General features: G+C 51.7%; 1 protein-coding gene across 6 annotated transcripts in view; it reads right to left on the bottom strand.

Moving 5' to 3' along the window:
• Nucleotides 1–24,195, bottom strand: part of KAZN (kazrin, periplakin interacting protein) — a 1,366,410-nt gene that overhangs the window by 38,626 nt on the left and 1,303,589 nt on the right. For 4 of the 6 annotated variants that reach the window (XM_025287229.3, XM_044942850.1, XM_025287231.2 and 1 more), the window contains 4 exons: nt 21,667–21,856; nt 19,463–19,593; nt 16,507–16,557; nt 14,954–15,077 (listed from right to left, as the gene is read on the bottom strand). In XM_025287229.3, the coding sequence (XP_025143014.2) occupies nt 14,954–15,077; nt 16,507–16,557; nt 19,463–19,593; nt 21,667–21,856 (496 nt within the window). Of the gene's footprint in view, nt 1–12,551; nt 15,078–16,506; nt 16,558–19,462; nt 19,594–21,666; nt 21,857–24,195 lie in introns of those variants that run through there. The other 2 variants (XM_025287232.2, XM_044942851.1) reach the window with 1 other exon arrangement.

Here is a 24,195-nt window from a genome sequence, read left to right as displayed (position 1 = left end):
TGTTTGAAGGAAATACAACCAGTCCATCCTAAAGGAGATCAGTCCTGGGTGTTCATTGGAAGGACTGATGCTGAAGCTGAAACTCCAATACTTTGGCCACCTTATGCGAAGAGTTGACTCATTGGAAAAGACCCTGATGCTGGGAGGGATTGGGGGCAGAAGAAGAAGGGGACAACAGAGGATGAGATGGCCGGATGGCATCACCGACTCAATGGACATGAGTTTGGGTAAATTCCGGGAGTTGGTGATGGACAGGGAGGCCTGGCGTGCTGCAATTCATGGGGTCACAAAGAGTTGGACATGACTGAACTACTGAACTGAACTGAATTGTTTGAAGAGTGTCTGACTTCCCACTAGATATCAACTCCACAAGGACAGGAGCTGAGCCCGGTCTGCTCCCTGGGTATCCCTGGTTCCTAGTAAGGGCCCAAGTTAGTGTTGTGCTGGTAAATGTGTAACAAGCAGCTCTCATATTTTTAAAAAGCGCTTTGGTTTATAGCACATGTTTGCCCATCTCTGTGATGTAAATATGCCCACTGTGGCCAATTTCAGTTGCCCACATGATGCCACTGGACATGGGTTGGAAATCAGTTTTTGAAGCTCTGTGAGCTCAGCTGCCTGAAACGGAAGGAGCTCTGTACATATTGGTTAAAAGAAGGCAGGAAGGGCGGGAGGTGAGGAGGGAGGGAGCAGGTCTCCCTTTCTGACTGACCTTCTGCCAGCCCCACCCCCTCGAGGCCACCTTAAGATGCTTGTAGTTCTTTAAATGTACACATGGTCTCAGGAACTCTCAACCTTGGCAGTATTTTAACAACATTTTTTTCTTTATTTTTAATTGAGGGATAATCACTTTATGATGTTGGACTGGTTTCTGCCATATATCAACAAGAATCAGCTGTAAGTATACATATATTCCCTCCCTCGTGAGCCTCCCTCCCACCCCGAGATCCACCCCTCTAGGTCATCACAGAGCACCAAGCTGAGATCCCTGTAGCAGCGTCCCACTAGCTTTCTATCTTACACAAGATGGCACCCCACTCCAGTACTCTTGCCTGGAAAATCCATGGACAGAGGAGCCTGGTAGGCTGCCGTCTATGGGGTCGCACAGAGTCGGACACGACTGAAGTGACTTAGCATAGCATGGTGTATATATGGGGCTTCCCAGGTGGCTCAGTGGTAAAAACAAAACAAAAACCCGGCCTGCCACGCAGGAGACGATGATATGATCTGTAAGTCAGGAGATCCCCTGGAGAAGGAAATGGCAACCCACACCCCCTATTCTTGTCTGGGAAATCCCATGGACAGAGGAGCCTGATGGGCTACAGGGCATGGGGTCACAAAGAGTCAGACACGACTTAGCAACTAAACAGTGGCAGCTGCAGCAGTATATATGTGGCAATGCTGCTGCTGCTGCTACTAAGTCGCTTCAGTCGTGTCCGACTCTGTGCGACCCCATAGACGGCAGCCCACCAAGCTCCCCCGTCCCTGGGATTCTCCAGGCAAGAACACTGGAGTGGGTTGCCATTTCCTTCTCCAATGCATGAAAGTGAAAAGTGAAAGTGAAGTCGCTCAGTCGTGTCCGACCCTCAGCGACCCCATGGACTGCAGTCTACCAGGCTCCTCCGTCCATGGGATTTTCCAGGCAAGAGTACTGGAGTGGGGTGCCATTGCCTTCTCCGATGTGGCAATGCTACTGTCGATTTGTCCCAGCCTCTCCTTCCCCTGCTGTGTCCACACGTCTGTTTTCTCTATATCCGTGTTTCTATTCCTGCCCTGCAAATATGTTCATCAGCACCATTTGTCTAGATAACCTTGGCAGTATTAAATGACATTTGAGACTAGACCATTCTTTGCCATAGGGGTTGTCCTGTGTTCAGCACCGTCCCTGGCCTCCACCCACCAGAGGCCAGTGAGCACGTGGCGTGGCTGCTGCCAGCGCCCCCAGCCTTCCACCCTGGGTCCCTCCCGTGCTTGGGCCAGCCCTGCTCAGACAGCTGACTCCAGTTAAAACTCCCTGCCCTTGGGCAGTAATGGGGGAGCCCCTGTCAGCACTTTTCAAGCCAAACGCTGAATTCTCTTTTTTTAAACACTGTATTATAATGTGAAGTAGTGATGTTTTATGGCCTGATAACGGCCGCTGCATTGGATGGAGATGCTTTCCCCAAGCCCTCGGTCACAGCTCCTATGAAATAGTAGGTGCAATGGTCAGGCCTCCTGAGCCTGGGCTGCTAGGACCACACAGTGTGGTCTAAATGGCATCGAATCACTAACTGTGCAGCTGCTAGAATGATGGCAGGAGCCCGAGTGGGCCGCCCCCAACACCCCGACCCCAGAGCCAAGCAGGCCTTTGGAGGCCCTGAGCTAAGAGCTGATAGCCCTTTCCCCCCAAGTGTCCCTTCAAATACACTAACCCATGAGGCACCCTGAGAAATCCCAGAGCTCTGCTCTCACCCCTGACAACTACTTTCTGCTTAAAAAAAAATCAAATACTTCCCTTCCCCCTCATTTGTGATGCTGCTGCCCAGCAAGGATGTAAGCTATGCTCAGTGTCTCCAGCCCCACAAGTCCCCTGTCCCCCGCCTTGGAGGACACCCTCCTCCAGCCACGCTTCCTGCCAGCCCCTCCTCCCCACATCCCAAGAACTTTCCCAGACAGCAGGGCACCTGTTGAGTTGACAAGGCTCCACCCCGCTCTACACTCATTTCCCGGGTATGTTGCTGCTACTGCTAAGTCACTTTCAGTCGTGTCCGACTCTGTGCGACCCCATAGACGGCAGCCCACCAGGCTCCGCCATCCCTGGGATTCTCTAGGCAAGAACACTGGAGTGGGTTGCCATTTCCTTCTCCAATGCATGAAAATGAAAGGTGAAAGTGAAGTTGCTCAGTTGTGTCTGACTCTCAGCGACCCCATGGACTGCAGCCCACCAGGCTCCTCCATCCATGGGATTCTCCAGACAAGAGTACTGGAGTGGGGTGCCATCGCCTACACTCAATTCCCAGGTATGTGCTAGGCAAGTATTTCCCAATTTTACTTTGGAGGAAGGTGCTCAGAAGAGGTCCGAGGAAGGCAAATGTACTATGATCCAATGACAACTGCTATATGCTTTAAAAAAAAAAAAACATGTACCAGAATGTTCTTTTTCTTCCTTGCTAGCCTGTTGTCATGCTGAGGAGCGCTCACATTTGGGAGAGAAGTCCTTCTTAGAGTCTAACCTGCAACTGGTGTCTCCCACCCCACCTTTTTTTTTTTCTTCCCTCCCACCTTCCTGATTTGACATCTCTGAGAACCAGAAGTACCCTTTTCCTGAAACCCTAAAAGTGGAAGTTAGACTTGCTAGACCTTCAAAGAATTGATCACTACAACAGGGCAGGCCACTCTGAGTTTCCTGAAACACCTGTCTCCTGTGTTCTGCTCCAGGAAATGACCATGATACTACTGTTGCAGGAAAAGGAGACTCGAGAGGATGGTCATATCCCAGGTCTCAGGTGAGTCCCTGGGGCGGGCCACCAAGTGAGGGGCCTTAGCTTCATGCAGGAAAGAATTCACTAGCGAGCCGAAGTGGAGTGAAAGCAGGTTTATTCTGCATACTCCGTAGGGTGTGGGCCAGCTCAGAAGACAAAAGGGCTTCTCTCCTCTTTTTTGCTTTCACCAGCTGGCTGCTGGCCTCTGCATGTATTCCCACAGTTAATCCTTTTTTCCAACCTGCCTTCCTGGCCAACTTCTGTATGGGCGGTTGGGCCTTAACGGTGAATTCTGTGGAAAGTGAAGGGGCTCTTTGAGCAGAGGCCATGGGCAGGAAGAGGGTTCCTATCCACGTGTCCATGTAGGGACGGTGCAAGTTTGCGTCTGTGCGGTTCTTGGAGGCAAAGCTGGGGGCAGTGGATACTTGGAGAGTGATGGATAGCTGTGTGGTCTGAGGACCCCTAATGGATCTGCGTCTTCCCTTCACTGACCCATCTCCCTTTCAGGCCTCAGGACCTCTCTGCTCAGCCTGCTTCCATGACCCCCATGGATAGTGATTATTGCTTTGGCCCACCCATTTGCTTGCTGGGATGGGGGACCACCGCTGAGTCAGATCCATGAACCTCTGGCTTGGGTGTGGCATTTGGAGCTGATACCTCCTTTGGGATCATCCTCATTGAATAATGCACCTTTCCACACCACTCCCCACCCCGCCACCTCCTCAAAATGCCTTGCGATTGCCTCCTGGAAATTTCTTGCCCCAGTGGTGAGCAGCCATATTTCTTGCCCCAAGGCCAATAGGAATGGCAAAGACATTTAAGAGTGGTGGTTTAGTTGCTAATTTGTGTTTGACTCTTATGATCCTGAGGACTATAGCCTGCCAGAATCCTCTGTCCGTGGAATTTTCCAGGCAAGAATACTGGAGTGGGTTGCCATTTCCTTCTCCAGGGGATCCTGCCAACCCAGGAATCGAACCCGGGTCTCCTGCACTGCAGGTAGATTCTTTACCAACTGAGCTATATAGTATCTGTTTAATTTCTTTCAAAATAAAGAGTGCTTTGGTAAGGTTCATTTTGGGGGCCTTCTTGCAACTTAAGATGCTACAGGAAATGTCAAGGAGAAAACTGATGCTGGTCATGACCATTCCTCATGCATCCTGAAACATGATTCCTGGGGGTATCTGTATCCAGGGCTGGTGGCCACCATGCTCACTGTGGACTGACACCCCGTTCAAGCCCATCAGTATGTTTAGCTGGAGCCTTGGCACAAGGCAGAGAATCCTAAGAAGTTTCCACCCACTTGGGGAAGTGAGCCTCTCCCTGCTTTTAGATGAACTCCTTTAATTGTGACAGCCCTTCTCTGCCTCCCTCTAGGACTATAATTGTTCTAAAGGCTCATGGTTTTATCAGATTCACTCATATCTGCTTGGAAAATGGTGTAGGGAAATAGTCTGCTGGACACCAATTCTTAGCCTTGTTCCATTGCTGACTACGTCTCCTTGGGCTGTTTATGTGGCCCCTTGGAGCCCCGGTTTCCTCATCTGTAAGGTTGACAGTAACACACACTTCATATGATTTTGGGCGTGACTTTGCCAACAAAGGTTCGTCTAGTCAAGGCTATGGTTTTTTCCTGTGGTCATGTATGGATGTGAGAGTTGGACTGTGAAGAAGGCTGAGCGCCAAAGAATTGATGCTTTTGAACTGTGGTGTTGGAGAAGACTCTTGAGAGTCCCTTGGACTGCAAGGAGATCCAACCAGTCCATTCTGAAGGAGATCAGCCCTGGGATTTCTTTGGAAGGAATGATGCTGAAGCTGAAATTCCAATACTTTGGCCACCTCATGCGAAGAGTTGACTCATTGGAAAAGACCCTGATGCTGGGAGGGATTGGGGGCAGGAGGAGAAGGGGACGGCAGAGGATGAGATGGCTGGATGGCATCACTGACTCGATGGACGTGAGTCTCAGTGAACTCCGGGAGTTGGTGATGGACAGGGAGGCCTGGCGTGCTGCGATTCATGGGGTCGCAAATAGTCGGACACGACTGAGTGACTGATCTGATCTGATCTGATGTTAGAATGATTTGTGTTATCGCATTGTTTGCGTCTGCATCCTCAGCCCTTAGCCCTAGGCCTGGCACATAGACAGTGGTCACCCAGTGTTTGTTGAATGACATAGTGAGTGTATATGAAGTGCCTCCATGGCAGGCCCTCAGTGAAAGTCAGCAAGTCATATAGTACTTTCCTCTCCCAGCTTCCATCACTGCCCATACACCCCACCCCCACCAACCCCAGAAGCCGGTCTTTGGCCTCAGTCCTCAGCCTGACCCGTCTCCATATCCCTGGGCCTCTGGGTTACGGCTGTGTCCACTTTGATGACTGTGCATCCTGCTAGGATTTCCGGGAGAGCAAGGAGTGACCCTTCTGTGAGGCTCATCAGCACCTTCACCTGCAGGTGGAGCACTCCCCGACACCCTCGCCATCTCCGAGTCCCATGAGCCTGGCCAAGCCCATGAGAAATGGTCTCGTGGTCTGGCTGGGCACTCAGGCTGCAGGTGCTCTGACCCCAAGTCCTGCCAGCCATATTTGGCCTCCAGGGCCTCAGGATTCCTGTGCTGATTCCAGGCTTCTGAGGGTAGCTCCCCTGCTACTCCCCCAAACACCCCAAGCCCTGGGGACACTTCTTGGGGTCAGAAATGAGTGGTCCCCCCGCTGCCTGGTGGCCCAGGGAGAGATGGGCAGGAAGGCCCTCTGGTGAAGGAGGATATGGGCCAATGAAATGGGGATCTATGACCAGGGAGGCCCAGGACTCTCTGGCCAGGGGGAAAGACAAGGACCATCAACACTGGACCAGCCTACAGAGAGTCCAGATGGGAGGTGGTGGAGCCAGTGGTCTGGAGATATATTGGGGTCATGGAATTTTTTTCCCCCAAAAGGATACCCTCATAGCTCAATAGGAAACCCTGGTTCGGATCCTGGGTCAGGAAGATCGGCTGAAGAAGGGATAGGCTACCCACTGCAGTATTCTTGGGCTTCCCTTGTGGCTCAGCTGGTAAAAGAATCTGTCTGCAGTGTGGGAGACCTGGGTTTGATCCCTGGTTTGTGAAGATCCCCTGGAGAAGGGAAAGGCTACCCACTCCAGTATTCTGGCCTGGAGAATTCCATGGACTGTATAGTCCATGGGGTCACAAAGAGTCAGACACTACTGAGCGACTTTCACTTTTCACTTTCAAAGGATACCCAGGTGGTGCTAGTGGTAAAGAACCCGTCTGCCGATGCAGGAGATGTGAGAGACTCGGTCTGCTCCCTGGGTTGAGAAGATTCCCTGGAGGAGGAAATGGCAACCCACTCCAGTATTCTCGCCTATAAAATCCCATGGACAGAGGAGCCTGGTGGACTGCAGTTCATGGGGTTGCAAACAGTTGGACACAATTGAGCACGCACCAAGGACACTAAACGTAAAAGAAAAATAGATGCTGATATTAAAGAATTGGGGTGTATCACATGACATTTTTGGCTTTCATGAAAAACCAGGAGCTTTGGAAGCACTGCAGCCCGGCATGACTGCTTCCTTTAGATTCGATGGGAGGGGGCAGGTGTGAGCCCAGCACAGGGCTGGCCATGAGGGTGCTCACAGAGGTGGGTCCTTATCATTGTCACTCAGATGCCGCTGTGGAGACCCTCAGAGCAGACAGCAGCGGTCACTCCACTCGCCTCCCCATCAGGACTGGCTGCCTGGTGCTTCATGACACCTGGCTGTGAATGGACTGTGTCCTCACCCGAAAGGTGGACACAGGTTCCCAGAGGCCCATGCTACAGATGAGGAAAGTCGAGCTCTGCCATATGCTAGATGCTTTTACCCACTTCTGAGTCCATCTTTGCAACAGCCCTGTGAGGTAGGCAGTCTGATTTCCATTTTACAGAGGGAGAAACAGGTTCAGAGGAACTGGGGGACTGGCTTAGGGTCACACAGCTGAGTGCCAGCTCTGGACTCAAACCCAAAGATCTGGCTCCAAAACCTGGCTTTCCTCGACTCCTCTCCCCAATGGCTTGTGTGTGCGCGTGCTTAGTTGCTCAGTTGTGTGTAGCTCTTTGCGACTCCGTGGACTGTAGCCCGCCAGGCTCCTCTGTCCATGGGGATTCTCCAGGCAAGAATACTGGAGTGGGTGTCCATGCCCTCTTCCAGGGGATCTTCCCAACTCAGGGATTGAACCCAGGGCTCTCGCATTGCAGGAAGATTCTTTACTGTCTGAGCCGCCAGGGAAGTACCGCCCCCCCCCCCCCCCCCCCCCCGCCAATGGCTTAGTTTTGATCAATTCTGCTGGTTCAGGCTGTCACTAAAGTGAATTTGTATTTCTTAAACATGCGTGAGGAGATGGAGGGGCCCTGTGAATGATTCACCATCCCGAGATGCGCTCTCTGACCCTCGGTTTGCAGACAGCCCTCAGATTCCCCTGCCTTGCAGAGAGCTTCCTCTTCTGTCACCAGAGCGCTGGTCCCCGTGGTGACAGCTGACAGAGTCGGCCTTCTCCCCTCCCTGGCCCGGGTCCTCCTTATCACGGGCTCCATGCCACCCCCAGAAACATCTGCCTCCTAACAAGGAAAGAAGCTGGTGCTCCTTGGCAGGTGTAGGGTCCGTTTGGATGTGACTTCAGCCCCGCTGGCCTGTCCCAGGGAAAGCAATTAGGCAGCTCAGAGCTGGTCGGGGGCAGGGCAGCTGGGCCAGGTGTCTGCCAGGGTGGTGTGTGCACTTCTCTTCCCACGCCAGGGCCCTGTGGCATTAGACTTGGCTCCTCTGTCTACACCTGGGCCAGCAGCAAGACGAACACCTGAGCCTGGAATTTCTCAGCCACTCTGGGGGGGCTTCTCTGCCTCTGCAGATGCTGCTCACTGACTCAGCTTCTTTCCGAGCAAAGGAGATGCTCAGAGAAAGGTTCTGACTCACCTGGCCCTGTGCCCAGCTCACCTCACCTCACTATTTTTTTTTTTTTTTTTTTTGACCGTGCCCTGTGGCATATGGGATCTTAGGTCCCCGACCAGGGATTGAGCCTACACCCCCTGCACTGGAAATGCGAGGTCTTAACTACTAGACCACTAGAGAGGTCCCTCACATCACTTCTTCACACTCATGGAGATCCCACATGAGCCACAGGGTCTTCCGTGGCTAAACCATCAGGAGCGAGTCTGCCTGCTGTTGTTTAGTCACTAACTCGTGTCCAACTCTTTTGCAGGGGTTCTTCCTGACCCAGGGATCAAACCCAAGTCTCCTGCATTGCAGGCAGATTCTTTACCATCTGAGCTATCAGGGAAGCCTTTCCTATCTCTGGTTGAACTTATATACATTCAAATCCTGGGGAACACAGGTCATGAGGCCAGTGCTTTCCAGGCTCCAAAACACAATCAGCTGGCATTTCTGAGCCCACGAGGAAAGGGTTGTTACACCAACTTCACAGGTGAGAACACTGAGGCTCACAAGTTAATTGAATAGCTTGAAATCAGATGCTAGTCCAGAGCTAGAGCAATTGATTACCCAGGCCTGACCTGGCCTGGCCCAGCCCCACCGGTGGCTTGCAAGGGTCCTCCAGATGGAGCAAGACATGCAATCTTAGATTCTCTTGTTTAGGTGCAATTAACTGCTGCTGCTGTTGCTAATTCGCTTCAGTCGTGTCCGACTCTGTGAGACCCCATAGACGGCAGCCCACCAGGCTCCCCCGTCCCTGGGATTCTCCAGGCAAGAACACTGGAGTGGGTTGCCATTTCCTTCTCCAATGCATGAAAGTGAAAAGTGAAAGTGAAGTCGCTCAGTCGTGTCCGACTCTTATGGACCCCATGGACTGCAGCCCACTAGGCTCCTCCATCCATGGGAGTTTCCAGGCAAGAGTACTGGAGTGGGGTGCCATTGCCTTCTCCGAATTAACTGCTAGTGCCTGGTAACCCATTAAGAAAACAAAGATTTCCAAAGCCTGAAACTCAGAAATGCAAACAAGCAGTCAGCCAGCGTTTCCCAGGGACTCTGATTCGGAAGCATGGCTGATGCTCTGACAATGTCAAAGGCTCCCCCTTGGGACATGCTAGGGACTAGAAGTCCTGCCATTTTCAAGAAGGAAAGGTCAAGGTTTTTAGTTGCTGCTATTCTTGCTTCTTAGAGATTAATCCTCTTGGGATAATTTTCTTGTGGATTCAGTTTGTTGGGGAGGTAGAGTGCAGGTGTTCATATCTGCGTATTTTTTGGTAACTGGGCTTTAAGGCACCACACAGTTGTGGCTCAGATGTGGGTTCTCCATCCACCAGCTGGCATCAGGATACATCCCCTCAGTCTCTCTATACAGTGACACTTCCCTGGTGATGTGCTATGACTTCGATATTTCAACAACTTCTAACATTGGGTCAAGATCAAACCCCTAAGTTATTTTTAAGCTTATAGGGCATTCTTTTATATTATAAAATTATGAGCCTGTTCTCTTGTAATAGGAGAAGGAAGTGGAAACCCACTCCAGTATTCTTGCCTAGAAAATTCCATGGACAGAGGAGCCTGGTGGGCTACAGTCCAGGGGTTGCAAAAAGTCAGCCACAACTGAACACATCAGCGTCCTCTTATAAAGTTAATCATATATATTCCCACTTGATTCATCATTAGCACTAGGTTCTTCTTCCTTGGGCACAGGTGGGAAGTCAGGGGGCATGGCAGGTTCTGTGCCCCCTGATGGGGTTTAAGTTGAAAAAGCTTGAGTCGTTTGTTCAGAGCAGATGAGCGAGGGGGTAGGGTGTTTGGGAGGAAATGCAGGTTTTTGGTGAGGGCCCGTTGATACTTTTAAACTCATATAGTCACAGGCCCAATGGTTATCACCTGCAGCCCTACTACACCTGAATTCCCCAGGAGCCCAGGTTGAGTCATGCACATAGCAGCTGCCCAATAACCTTGCGCACAGGTGCGGGAGAGGCTTCTGGGACCCCTGGGGCTTCCTGTAGCCAGGAGGGGACCTCCCCTCTGCCCCACCGCCTCGTCCCCACCAGGAAGTGGCAGCTCTGGTGCAGAGAGGGGTTTCATAGCAGGGCAGATGGAGGCCATGCCTTGCCTGATGGAGAGCTCGTGCTGAACCACAGTGCGTTTCTGCCCTGCTCTCTCCTCCAGTCCCTCTCTGCAAGTGCGTTTTCTGGGCCTGGCAGAAAAAGACTAACAGAAATAGACTCCGTCACAAAAGCCAGGAAAGTGCTAGGCTGTGCCAGAGGCTACTGGTGGGTAAAAGTAGGGGTGGAGTCAAGTTCAAACCAGACCCAGCAGAGGGACTGGAGGCACCCACCGAGCTTGGTCCCAGCCCTTCATTGCCGGCTCGGAGGAGTCATTCAGGGCACTACAGGCTTGCTAGGTTGGAAGCCCAGTTCTGTTTCCTGGCTCTTTGATCCCAGGTGATGTACTTTGCCTGTTTTCCCATTGCGAATGGAGCCTTTGGAGGGTTAACTGAGTTAATACGTGTCAAGCGCGGAGCATGGAACTTGGCCCATGGTAAGTGCCCAACAAATGTTAGATGTTATTACTGTTATCACTACTATTAGGTTGCGCCTGTTGGAGCCTGCCAGCATGGGTGGGAGAGCACGCAGCAGGGCCACTGAGGACAGCCATGCCGGCTGCATACTGCATACCATCCACGTGGTAATGCAGCACACAACCTGTGCAGCTGTCCACGGATCCTGCAGATGGGACAGCCCTACTCCAACTTCTGACTCATATCGTGATGCTTAAGTTGGACCTTTTGGGGCAAGGTCTGATTAACAAAGGAGGGGAGTGTGGCTTTTGAGTAGAGCTCTGTGGATTTGAATCGGGCGTGACCTGGCCCTTGAGAAGGCCCTGGTATTGCAACACGGATGGCAAGGATCTTAGCCAAATCGCTCCTTTCTGGGCCAAGTTTTCCCTCATCTGTTCAGTGTAGGAGGCTGGGTTAGTTTTGGGGAGGCAAATTGGCTTTCTCTTTGAATGCCAATGCTGATTGATTGGCAGTGGCTGTCGGAGGCTTTGTAAAGTGAAGACATGAGAGGTCATTTGGGGCTGGGTGGGAAGGGCTCTTTAATTGTTCTGTGATGTCTGTTTTGAGACCAGGGAGAGAGGAGCTGTGGCACGTGTGTTCAGGCCATTCATGCTCCTCAGATAAGCCCAGTGGTTCTCAACCCTGGCTGTATCAGAGGTTTTACCACACTGATTCAGCAATATAGCACCTGGCATTGGTCATTTTTTGTTTTGAAAGCTCTGCAGGTGATTCTAATGTGTGGCCAGGTTGACGGCTACTGGGGCACACGCCCCTCAGTTCCTGGCAGTCCTGCACTCTGTAACTTCTCGGCATGGTCTATACATTTATGGTACTTTGAGCTTTCTTCTAGTAGAAACGCAAGGGGGGTTAAAAAGGCTAGTCTTCCAAGTCTTACTGCTGGAACGGATTTGTTTTTAAGCTGGGAGGCAGAGGCTGAAGGCACAGCTGCGATTGTGGACTGGGGTATCCAGGTGGCCTCTTCTCAGGCTATACTGCAGGGTTTTCATTGCGGGAGGACTGGGTTTTGCATCTGGGGGCGGTCTCATGGGGCTCAAAAAAGACCAGCCCACTCTGGCTTCATTAGGGAAGCCCTGTGGCTCCTTTAATTTCTCTCTCAAGCTCCTCTCAGTCCCCAGGGAAGGCAGGAAGTCAGGACAATGCAGAGGCCCACTGAGGTCTGCAGGAAGTAATGTGCCCCAAACTCACAGGGCCCCGCTCTGGGTCTTTTGAAGGAGTGCTGGGGGGAGAAGGAAGCAGATGAAAGCTGACTGGGGCCACTGGGCTGGAGAATGCAGGGTCAGGGTGCCAGGCTTGGAGGTGGTGCTTTAAGACCACGGGCAGCCCTGGATGCTGATGGCGCCTCCAAATTACAGTCAGGGTGGCAAAGATGAGATGTTTCTGGGAGGCCACCCCAGCCTCAGCCCCTCCACGGGCCCAGAATCCAGCCAGCTTTCCTCGGCCCCTCCCATCACCCCCACAGGACCCAGACCTGAAATTCCAAGGGACAGGTCATGCCGGGCTTTGCCTCCCACCCGGAGTAAGATAGAAGCAATCAAATAACATAGAATTCGATCATATTTTAAAATAAGCTTTATTTAGATTTTTTTGTTTATATTTTATATTTGCATCCATGCCTTCAAGAAACCTTTCCCACGGGAAAGGTTATTTTCATCTAATGTTACCCATAACTCATTCGCTATTTGACGTAGTTCTCTTAAATAAATCATCCTTAGTAACTCTTAGAATTATCTCCTAATTTACAAAAACTGAAATGAAAAGGAACTACTAAATCATTATTACCAGGAGGGGTTGCAACCTTATTTTCTTGTAAGTAAAGGGCAAAACAATAAAAATCAACCAAAAGAAAAAAAAAATTCATGGGGGGAGAAAAGCATTTCCTAAAATCTCTCTCGCTCCAGCTGTTCTCCCTCGCCGCCAGGCCCGGTGAAATGGCTCAGCCAACAGAGCCCAGAAAGATCCTTAGTAGGTACCCTGCCTACTTTAGGTACCTTTTCCAACCCCATCAGGTCAGAAGGAAAGGGAGCAGCTGACTGGGGCTTTTCTGTTTTAGAGACTTTGGAAAAAATATCCTATCCCTTCTGATAAGAGATGCTTCAGCATTTAAAAATCTGTTTCTTGGTAAGAGCTGCAAACGTTACGGTTAGCAGAAAGCGCAACTACTGTTGTTTAGAGGGTGTGTGAATTGAGCTGTTAGTAGTTAACGTGGTTCAGAGCGGGAATTCACAGGTCAGAAGAGAAGGCAAGGCTAGTTTTAGGCCATGGGAGACCCTGGCTTAGAAGCTCACATGTTCTCCTTCACCTGGCATTACAATGCTCACAGTTTCTTGCTGGTGAAGCCTCACTGGGACCAACACTGGCCCCCAAATAGGCAGGCGTTTCTGCCAGCCCTTCTCTCCTGGGCTGAGTGGGCTCAAAATGCTGTGACAGTTGGACGACAGGGCCTGAGGAATCCCAAGAGACTCCGTGAGGTGTGGGTAGAGGAGCCAACCAGAAGAGGGAGGGCAGAGGTGCTGGGCGCTGTGTCTCCAACAGCCCTCCCCCTCGAGACGGGTGCCTCCCCCATGGCACCTGCCTGGCCAATGTGCAGAATCAACCAAGGATGAGAGAGACACAGCTGCAGGGAGGAATGGGGGCCGCTCCAGGACCCTTGGGGAACCCACTTGGGCCAAGTGTCCCTGGGGTCCTACCCTGTGGTCATGCGGTCGGCTGTCGGCTGTCTTGCCCTTTATTCAGCCTCTCTCAAAAGACAGACCCAAGAGAAGGTGACCACGACATCAGGCGCTCTGCTCACTGAGGTCAGTGCTCTTTCAGATAAATAAATATGTATAGAAAGGCCTGGAGACAGCTCTAGGTGTGAGAAAGGCGGAGCGCACTTTCCATGCAGGGGCGGGACAATGGGGGAGAGAGAAGAACAAACAGAAAAAAGCAAGCTTGGAAATCCAATGGTCCCTGGGTTCTGGCCGCCCTAAACTCTACCTTGCACAGTTTGGCAGCAGCATGATCATAAAACAGACAAGTCAACAGAGAACCCGCCTCCCGCCCGCCCCCGTGGAAAAATATACATTCCAATATTTATGTAATAATTTAGCTAGAATAAGTCTTCTGCATTTGTGCAAATAAATTAAGCGGAACAATTTTCTTTTCCCCGTAAAGAAAGAAACGGCAACGCAATTTAAAAACTGGCAGGCCATTAAAAAGAGCCCGTTTGGCCTCTGACAAGCCGAGCCAGGACAGGGCTCCTTGGCCAGGCTTGCAAGTCTCTGTGGAGAGTGGACCTTACCCTGATGATGATGGCCTTTTGGGGTTAAAGTGACTTGGGTGTGCCCGAGAACAGGGTCTGGTCCCACGCGTTCACACTGGAGGGGGGAGGCAGAGTGGGGTAAGGGGGGGAACATCAAAAACAGACCACATCCTCAGGGAGACGGGCTCCAGAAGTAGCAGTTTGGACGAGGGACATTTACAAGCACAGAGGGCACAATAGTTTTGTTATTTACAAATACACAGCAGTCCTTCAAGTTTTCAAGTTTCATAAAAAGGAGGCAGGGAGGGAAAGGGACCAAAAAAATCCCCCAACGAACCGAACAAAAAGAAGAAAAAAAAAAAACACATTGAAAAAAAAAACAAAACAAAAACAAACCCAGATTAACAACACAACTGTATCGCTCCGAGGACAACAGAGAGTTGACATGTTCACACACGGTTGTAGTATGTACATCAATTACAGAGGTGACGACGCAGGGGAGGGGCCCACGCGAGCAGGCTCGGCCATACCCGCGCCCACGTGTGCGAGAGATCGCGCACACACGCACCGCCACGCACGCCCAGCCGCACACCCACCCCCCCCCCGCTCGCACGCACGTCCACACGCACAGACACGCCAGCCAGGCAGCAGGCGAAGGGAGGCGGGTATCACCAGTCCGCGTCCTCCTCTATGTAATAATCAGGGGCGGTACCATCAAAGAGGCCGGGGTCTAGGGACTTCCGCTGCTTCCCTCTGGCGAAGACACGCGAGATGGAGCCGAATCCCATCTTCTCTTTCTTCTTTTTCCGTTTTTGGTCTTCAAGATCCTCTAGTGACTGCGGAGTCCGGCCAGGTGATGGATGAGGCGGGGAGAAGAACAAAGAAAAGCTGAGCTGGGGCGGAAGACAGGGAGGGGTGGGGGTGGGGGGCATCCGTGGGTAAAGATGCTAGGGTCTGCCCCTCACTCGCTGAGCGGACTTGGGCCTGTTACAGAACCTCTTGGGGACAACATTAGGACCCATCCAAAACTGTCATGAGGATGTCACTAAAGTGAAGATAAAAAAACGCTTAGAACAGCGCCTGGCACACAATAAGCATTCGTGACAGCTGCTGTTGGGGTTTGTACTGTTATTTAAATTCAGTGTGCTGTCCACAGCCTTCCTGTGCTTGTAGGGGGCTTGCAGAAGCACACCCATGCATGCGGCCACGGCTGGCCACAGGGCCCATGAGATGAGCCCTTTGTTAAAGGAGGCGTCAGGAGAACACGGACAACCAGGGAGGAGAAAACCTAAGCTTCATGTCAGCCAAGAGCAAAGACCCTGGACCTTAAGGTTCCCGGGCCTGGCAAGTACTATACTTGTACTGACAGGAAGCAATACTGGCCTCGGTAGAGCCGGGAGGCCAGGGCTGGGTTCTCATCTTAAAGATTATGTCACTACCCGGGGAAACCTGGAGAGCCCCCACCTTCTCTGAGCCCAGTTTTCTCATCTTGTGATGCAGGGATTGTTAATAATAACAAAAACAATGATTAGAAGGAGGAGATCTTTCTCTCAGGATAACTATGGGTTTGCAGCTTTGCAAACAGTCAAGTATTTTATACAAAGATGCAGGGCGGTGTTATTGGTCAAAAAGGTGGAGGTTAGAGTAATGGTTCCTCAAGCCACATCAGAATTACCTTAATTCCAGCCACCTTCCCCACACCCCAGCCTGGCAGATTAGAATCTCTAGGGTGAAGGGCCTAGGAATCTGCAATAGGAAAATCTTCACTGGCAGACCCTGGTGCAGACAAGCAGTCCAGAAGACCAGCATGTGGGAACCCCAGGATGAGAGAGCTGACCTCGGAAAACCCCTCTGATCCTCATATCCATGTTTTCCTCCCTACAGCCCCTTTCTCACTCTTAAGATAGGGTACTGAAATGTTAAAAGTGAATTTTAAAAAGTTTGCCGGAGCAAGAGGTCCAAAGAGCCCAAGGCCCCCATCATCAGCTTGTGGCTGCCAGGAGAAGACACTCAACAGGGCTGCATGGAGGATGTGGGATGCTCTTAGTAGGTCCACAGATCTGGAAGAGGACGTGACAGGGCAAATCCAGGTGCTGAGCCCAGCTCTTGCGCCAACCCACGTGTGACTGAGGTTGTGGCTTGACTGCTGTCTGCCCTGGGTGCCCACGCATGGATGTGGGAATGCCGAGGGCCTGGGGGACAAGTGAAGTCACGGTTAAGCAAGGGTGCAGGGAGGGCCTGAGTGGCCAGGGAAGGCACACCTACCTGTACAATGGGGTTGTGCAGGTTCTTCTGAACTGGGCCGGGACTGTCGCCCTGTAGCCAAAGGAGAGGAGGAAGATGAAACAGCGGAGACACACAACATATGAGAATAGAGGTGGCCCGTGGAGCATGGGCTTTTCTGTGGAAGGAAGTCATCCCTGAGGGACTGCCTGCCTCTGGGGAATCCACCCTCCACCCCGAAAGTAGACACTTCCCAATGGCTCAGTCATGGCACCTCGGGGTCATGGAGATGCTGCCTGGACCAGGGATCCTGGCCAGAGGGCCCTGAGGGGATCTGCCTGTTCTGGCTTCTTGACCCCTATTACCCTCTGACCAACAGATCTGTCACTCAAAGGCTTCCAAGTTCCTCTCCTAATTGACCCACTGAGTTAAAACTGGAAGTTGGTTACACTTGGTGCTTTTCATAAAGAAGTATAACTTTACAGAAAAGCACAAAAATAAAGAATTTTGGGACAGGAAGACTTGTAAGACTATGCAGCCTCTTATTAATATTTCCCCCACAAATAACACAATAAATGTCTTATTGTGTGGAGGGGCAGACAAGGCTCATTAGCCTGATTTACAGATACACAGAGAGGTTCCAGACAGTCCAACATTATAAAGCTAATTAAAACCAGAGCTACAACTCAAATTCAAGACCATCTGTTTTTTTTCTTGGTCTAGTGCTCCTGCCTCTTGAGTATGCAAAAGCCCTCATCATATCCCAGAATCAATCTGCCCTGCCTGGGGTAGGGGCACAGATCTCTGGGATCACAAAAGTCATTACTAGGGTGATTTCTGGTGCTCATTCCCAGAACTGTTAGTAAAAGGCAAGAAACAAACCATGTGTCACCTGAGTGAATGTCCATCTTCTCTAGCCTTTCTGTGCTGAGTCCCCACCTCTGCTCTAAATAAGTGACCAGAGCATGAAAGGATGGGGGTTGCTTATTCCAGGCCAGGCTGTTCTTGCAGGGATCAGGTCAGATGCCTGAGAACAGAGCTACACCTGGAGCTATTTTCAGGTTCTTCCTGGCTTACCTGTATGCACATTGAGATGGGGGATGAAGGTGGTTGAGGGAGGGCAGGGATGGAACAAACAGTAGTTTAGTCTTTAGTCCCATCTCAAGGTTTGCAAACAGAATCTATCTATCTGCCAGGCAGCTAAGGTAGGTGGTTCTCTAAAGGGCCATCTTTGCCAAATGTATGGGTGAGAGAATGAGGCTAGAGCCCACTGAAATATCTACATATAGACTGGCTTATCAAAGCACCCACTGCCTAGCAGCAGGGTCCTGTGTAAAGTGAGCTTGGGAATAAACATGCCAGACCTGCTCTCTAGCAGCAGGTTATGTGCCAAGGCCAAGTTGTGCAAAAGGCTAGATCTGAGCCAAATGCAATTCAGAGACCTTTAAAGAACACTTTCTGCAGGGTGGATTTCCCAGTGGCATTTTGACTGTCAAAGCCCCATTGGGAAGGCAAAATATGGACCTTAGGAAGGTGGTCTTATTTGAGGTGTGCTCAGATACTACAGGGTATCTGGCCCACACTAAGAATGAACGGCAGTGCTGGCTGTAGGTATAACTCAGCACTGACTCCTCAGAAAGACAGTAATGTCAGAGGCCCCTCTACCGGCCAAACCTTCCTTGCCTTGGCTCTGCCAGGACAGCCTTTATCACCAGAATTCTCTCCTGGGAACAAGAGAAGAACAGATTGCTTCCTTCAAGCCCCAGTGAAAACAGAATCCCAGTCCTGAGTGGGATTCAGGCCCCCTTCCCATCCTCGTGTGGCTTCAAGAGGCCCCGGCCAACAGTCTCTGTCACCCACACCACCAGGCTGAGGCAACTCGTTTCAAGTTTAGTCTTAGCTATTAAGTGCTTTTCATTGTTACTGTAGATTTGGGAAAAAAAATTGCTTCCATTATGATTACTAATATAGAAAAGTTACTGATTTTTATCAATTGATATTGTACCAGTACTGATATATACTTCTCATTATTAGTGTAATGACTTCAGGTTATTCTCTTGAGGTTTTCCAGGTAGATAATCACCCCACCGGCAAGTAACAGTTACTCTGTCTTCCTCTCCCACTATATCCACCTCATTTCTTTTTTATTATCCATCTCACTGGTTAATAGAACAACATAAACTGAGTCTGAGAAAGCTTGTCCATGCATTTGAAGACCTGACTCTGCTGTGTCTTTAGGAGATGGCAGGGGAGCCCCAGGGATTATCAACCACATGATGGAACAAATATGAAAAGTGGTCCCCGTACCCTGATCCCAGTGTTTCATGTTCGAGCCTCGATGTGGAGGCTTCCTGTCCTCAGACGCTTGACCCGCCTGCCTTTGTTCACCACCCCCATTCCTGGGAAGCCTGTCTCCCCACCAGTCATCAAGAGTTAGGTGGCTACTGACCTGCACCTCTTGGTAGCTGGGACTCAGTATACAATCAAAAAGCATGTGATCAAGTAAGCAAAGCAAACAAACTTAGAACAAATTCACTGGATGCCTCTCCAGAAGCAAAACATGCAAAAACTCCTGGAGATTAAAAAAAAAAGTCTGGCTGATTCCTGGATGAAGGACCAAGAGCTGGTTCTACAGGGAAATGGGAGTGGTGGTGGTGGTGAGATCCCGACCTCGGAAGGTAGTCTGGGAGGAGACGCAAATGGTCCCAGACACAGCCCACCAGCAGCCCAGGCTGCTCAGCCCCTGTGGCCGACCCAGGCCCGCCTTCCTCTGGATTTTCCTCGCCCTCCCGGACACAAGGAGCCAACAGGCCTCATTTCTTTCTCTCCCCACATCCATCTCTTCTTGCAAAAGGAAAGAACAGAACAGGAAATGCCTCCGCCAGAATGCTCCCTGGGTGGACGAGAGGAAACAGCGGGTAGGTCTTCACCCCTCCACCCCCACCCATGAGGTTTCCAGAGGGGCCCACGGCCCGGGCCCTGCGGCTGCTGGCCTTACGTTGCAGAGGGAGTGTGTCCGGTGTCGGGGGGAGTTGATGTCGCTTGGCGTGGATGACCGGTCGCCTTCGGCGGCAGATGCGTCGGAGATGACAGAGGGCTGCCGGGAGTGGCAGGGGCTCACCCTGACCGCTGGAAAGCAGGGACAGTTGGTGAGTGGGGGAGGGAGAGGATATCTGTGCCTTCACTGCCTTGCAGGTTGTTCCACCCATTATACAGATGGGAGCACTGAGACATACAGAAGAGACTTGCCCCGCTCTCCACCCCTCTATTCCACAGTCCCACACATCACCAGAGAGCTGCTGCTGGCAAGAATCTCCAGTCCCTGGATCCAATAGGCCCCCTCCTAACCAGGATGAAGAGAAGAGCAAAGTTTGCAGGCACCTTGGTGATTGTTTTTCACAATGCTCCCACTGCCTGGATGTTACCTAGACCTGGTGCAATCCTAACAGCTGGTGAATACCAGCTTACCAAGCAAGAAGCCTTGAAGCCACCACTGGCTCTTTCTCTCTCACTCCGCCACCCCAGCCAATCAGCAGCAGCACCTCCAAACACAGCTGTAAATCCGGCCACTTCTCTCTAGCCCCACCACCATGACCCTAGCCCAGGTCACCACTGTCTCTTGCCTAGAAGACCATGGCAGTCTCCCAGATGGCCTCCATTCCTCATTGCAGCGAGAGCCAGGCAACCGGTCTCACTTTACCTGGGGGTAGAAATGCGGTCCTTCTGCAAGCGAAGGGATTCAGCCCTGCCCACCTCCACTCAGCCTCAGCTCATGTCACACCGCCTTTCGGATGGTGCCCGACACGCACTCTTTCCCTCCTGCCTCAGCCTTCCCTGGTCCTGCTGCCCATAGGGCACATTCTTATCCTTCAAGTCTCAGCCTGACCTGAGCGAAACCTCTCCCCACCTAATTATCAGCTCTCCCCACTCTTTTTTTTCCCAGCAAAGCACCTGCTTTCTGTTGATTTCTCTCCCTGAACTAAGATCTGTAATCATACTTTGTCAACTTAGTTACATGTGTTTTCTGTCTTTACACCTACAATGCCAGCTTGATGAGGGTGGACATTCTGGGTTTCTTATCCATGTCCAACCCCAGAACTCATGGTACCTGGCATGTAGTAGGTGCTCAGTTAATAGCAGCTGAATGCCTATAAGCCCACCAGAGTCCCTCCAGCAGATCGCTCTCCTGGCTGTAGGCGCTGGCCCTGGATGGAGGAAGCACTTACTGCTGGACAAGACTGAGGGCCTGTGGTGTGCAGGTGGCGCCTCAGCAGTGAGGGCTACATTACTGAGAGGCGATCTTTGCTGCCAGGGGTCCTATGGAGGAGTGGGTGGGGTAGGGTGGTGTGGGTGCCTTTGGAGTCAGAAGCTTGGGTTCCTAGCTAGGTGACAGCAGGAACCACAGGCTCCAGAAGCCAGCTGCCTGTCTCCAATCTGCACCTGTCATATAAATGCCACTCACAGGAGGGACAAAAAAATGGAGCCAAGTGTGCTGCAGATGTGCAGAGGGGTTTGGGGTTTGTACTGTAGCCGGTGGGTCTAGATGTTGACCAGAGGCTGAGCCCCTCTCCCCACCAGTGCCTGGAGCAAACAGCCCTAACATTTATTTCTGACCTTCCCACACATCCAGTGATTACCTGGAGCTGTCAGTCAAGGAACTCTCCCTGTCTCCTCCGCCAAAGGATGCCCATGTGATCCAGACAGGAGGATCAGGTATCCACAGCCCAACACTGTGATTGGTCCAGGGGTGGGCAGTGAACTGGCTGGCCAATCAGTGTAGCCACTCCCTAGATACAGTGATTGGTTTGGATACAGGCACGTGACCCTGGCTGGCCAATCAGAGTCCTTCTTTGGGATTTACTATACACACAGAGAAAAGAGTTCTCTTAAGAGTTTAGAGCTGCAGGGGCCCTAAAAGCCAGAAACTGCTGGAGACTGTTTTCTGCTTTGTGGCAAGAGGTAGTCTAAAGATGAGGCCAAATGTAGGCAGGTAGAGCTGAGAGATGGAGCGAGTCAGACCCAGATATTGTCTGAACCTTGGTATCCAGCTATACTTGAGGTTTATCATTCTGATTTTTCAGTTACCCTGAGCCATAGCCTTTGCCCCACACATCCCCCAAAGCAGCGACAGTGTGTAAAGAGGATGCTCGCCTCCTGAGGTGCCTCCACAGCCGTGGCTGGGCTAGGTTGGGCTGGACTCACCTTGCCGGTCCGCAGGGTGGGGGGGGTGTGAATGGTAGAGAGTCTGCTGGCTCTGTCGGATGGCTGCGGTCAGCGGGAGGTCTGCCTGCACCACCCACTCCTGGTTGCCATTAAGCACCGTCTCGCCGGGCATGGCGAGTGAATGCCGCTTGGGGACGTCCTTGGTCAGTGTGGCTAAGGACTGCTTGGCCTGGAGAGAGAGCCGGGGAACAGGAAGAAGACCATGTGATCAAGGGGACTCCTCTCCACCTACTGCTGGGCCATCACCCACCATCCTGAGAAAGCCAGGCATCTGACACACCAGGGCATGTCCAGCTCTGCACCACTTGCCAATCAGCACATCACCTAGGGTGTGCTCTGGGGTTAGTCATCCCTTAGTTCCTGCTGACACACAGTCAGACCACAAAGGGGGATGGAGGACACACTTAGCACCCATTCTCTTGGTTTCTCTGGGATTTGAATGAGATGGTAAGAAAGTGGTGTTTTGCCTTTTTTCCTTTGTGCTAAGTCGCTTCAGTCATGTCCGACTCTTTGCGACCCCATGGACTGTAGCCCACCAGACTCCTCTGTCCATGGGATTCTCCAAGCAAGAATACTGGGTTACCATGCCCTCCTTCTTCCTGACCCTTTATCCCCTTCAGTTCAGTTCAGTCGCTCAGTCGTGTCCGACTCTTTGCGACCCAATGAATTGCAGCACACCAGGCCTCCCTGTCCATCAACTCCTGGAGTTCACTCAGACTCACGTCCATCGAGTTGGTGATGCCATCCAGCCATCTCATCCTCTGTTATCCCCTTACCTCCTCTCAAATTCAACCTGTGATGGCTCCTTCACAAGGTTCTGTGCAACACAGGCTGGGAACAGGGCAGACCTTCAGCCTGGCTCCCAGGATTCCATGAGAACACGTGAGAAACAAGGAAACCCGGGACACAGGTGTGGGGCTGAGTTTGGGCAGGTCAACAGTCAGACAGCTCTTCCTTTCTCTGTCTCCTGACTGAAGTTATGGACCTTTGGGTTGGCTTTGGGTCAGCTCCCCACCAGGGAATAGGGGGTCTTATTAGAAGTTGTCCCAAATTATTCAGGGGAGAAAAGGGTACATATTAGAAAAGTATTAATGCATACTTTCCATCATATTCAACTTCTGCTTCCCCACTTACTCCCCAGGCTCATGCCAGGGGAGGGGCCCATGGGCTGTAACTGAGAACAGATGGCAGAGCCACCATGAGTGCTGGCTTTGCCCCTAATATGAACACAGATGAAATGGAAAGACTTCATCTCATCTTTCTCCTAGCTCCAGAACTTTCCATACCCCAAGACCCTGGGCTCCTCCAGGCAGAGAAAGAGACCAGCTGAGAAATGAAGTCCTTAGCCTAAAGCCTGATACAGCCTCATCACATTGACCAGCTGTGTTATTTTAGATAAATCACTGCCTTCTGTGAGCCTCAGTTTCCCTATCTGTGTAATGAAAAGCTTGGACCAATCTTTAGGGCTCTCTGTAGCTTGGACACTCCAGGAGTCTATGAAATCACTCCCCTTCCACTGCCAGCCCCCAGGGAATATAAACCCCCTTGGCAAAGAGAGGCTGAGTTGAAGGATTCAGCTCCTCATCCACCAGCCAGGTAATAATCTCTACCTGGTTTAGAAAACTGTCATGTGCTCAAGTGTAACAGCCCTGGGTCTCAAGCAGGGAGTGCAGGATTAGCTGTGCTTGCCAGAGGAGAAATTAGAGGTTAAGTAACTTCTCCAGGAGTGCACAGTAGGTACAATGTCAAAGTTGGGCCGCAAGCCTGGGAGCTCCATGGTTGTCTGTGGTGCCCACTCTCCTCTGGGGCAAGGAAATAACCAGCACAAGTGATGCAGCCTCTGAATCCATGAGGCAGAGAGTAGGGTTTGGCTGGTCACCACGGGATCCCCAGCACCTGGCTTGGGGCTGGGCACAACGAGTGAAACACTCAGGAAAACTGCAGAGGGAGTGGAAGCAGGTCTCTGCCACGTCCAGGCAGACAGCCCAGGGAATCTGTGCTGTTCACTTACTACAGGAACAATGGAGCAATCCTTTTACTGAAGGAAGGAGCCAGGCTGGCCGTGTCTTGGAGCTGCCACGTGCCTGCAGCAGGCCCACCAGCATCATGGACTCGTTTCCTGGACCAGCGTGCCTCACTGGGGACCACATCTGCTCTCCCCTCCAGGTGTCTGTGCGCCTGGCCTCCCAGCCCTCCATCCTGGCTCTGCTCTGTGTAGTTGGCTGCCCCACTCCCTGGCTTCCTTCTGCCCAATCCATCTTGGCTGCCAGACGGGTGGACTCTGGGGGGAAGTGAGTGGCTGTTCAGTCTGCCATCAGCGCTGACTCTCAGCTCTGCCCTCTTGCAAACACCCCCAGCCACGCACATGGAAAGCACAGGCAAGTCCAAGTCATCCCCTGAAATAAGCAGCCTCTTGAGGCAGCGTAGAAAGAGGCCTGGGCAGGACCACTCTCCTGTCCCCACCTGGCTTCATTCTCCCAGGGGGAGCCTCACCTCTGTCTAGGCCTG

The sequence above is a fragment of the Bubalus bubalis genome, chromosome 5 (genome assembly GCF_019923935.1).
Source record: "Bubalus bubalis isolate 160015118507 breed Murrah chromosome 5, NDDB_SH_1, whole genome shotgun sequence".
NCBI lineage: Eukaryota > Metazoa > Chordata > Mammalia > Artiodactyla > Bovidae > Bubalus > Bubalus bubalis.
This window is presented reverse-complemented; position numbering and strand designations above follow the sequence as displayed.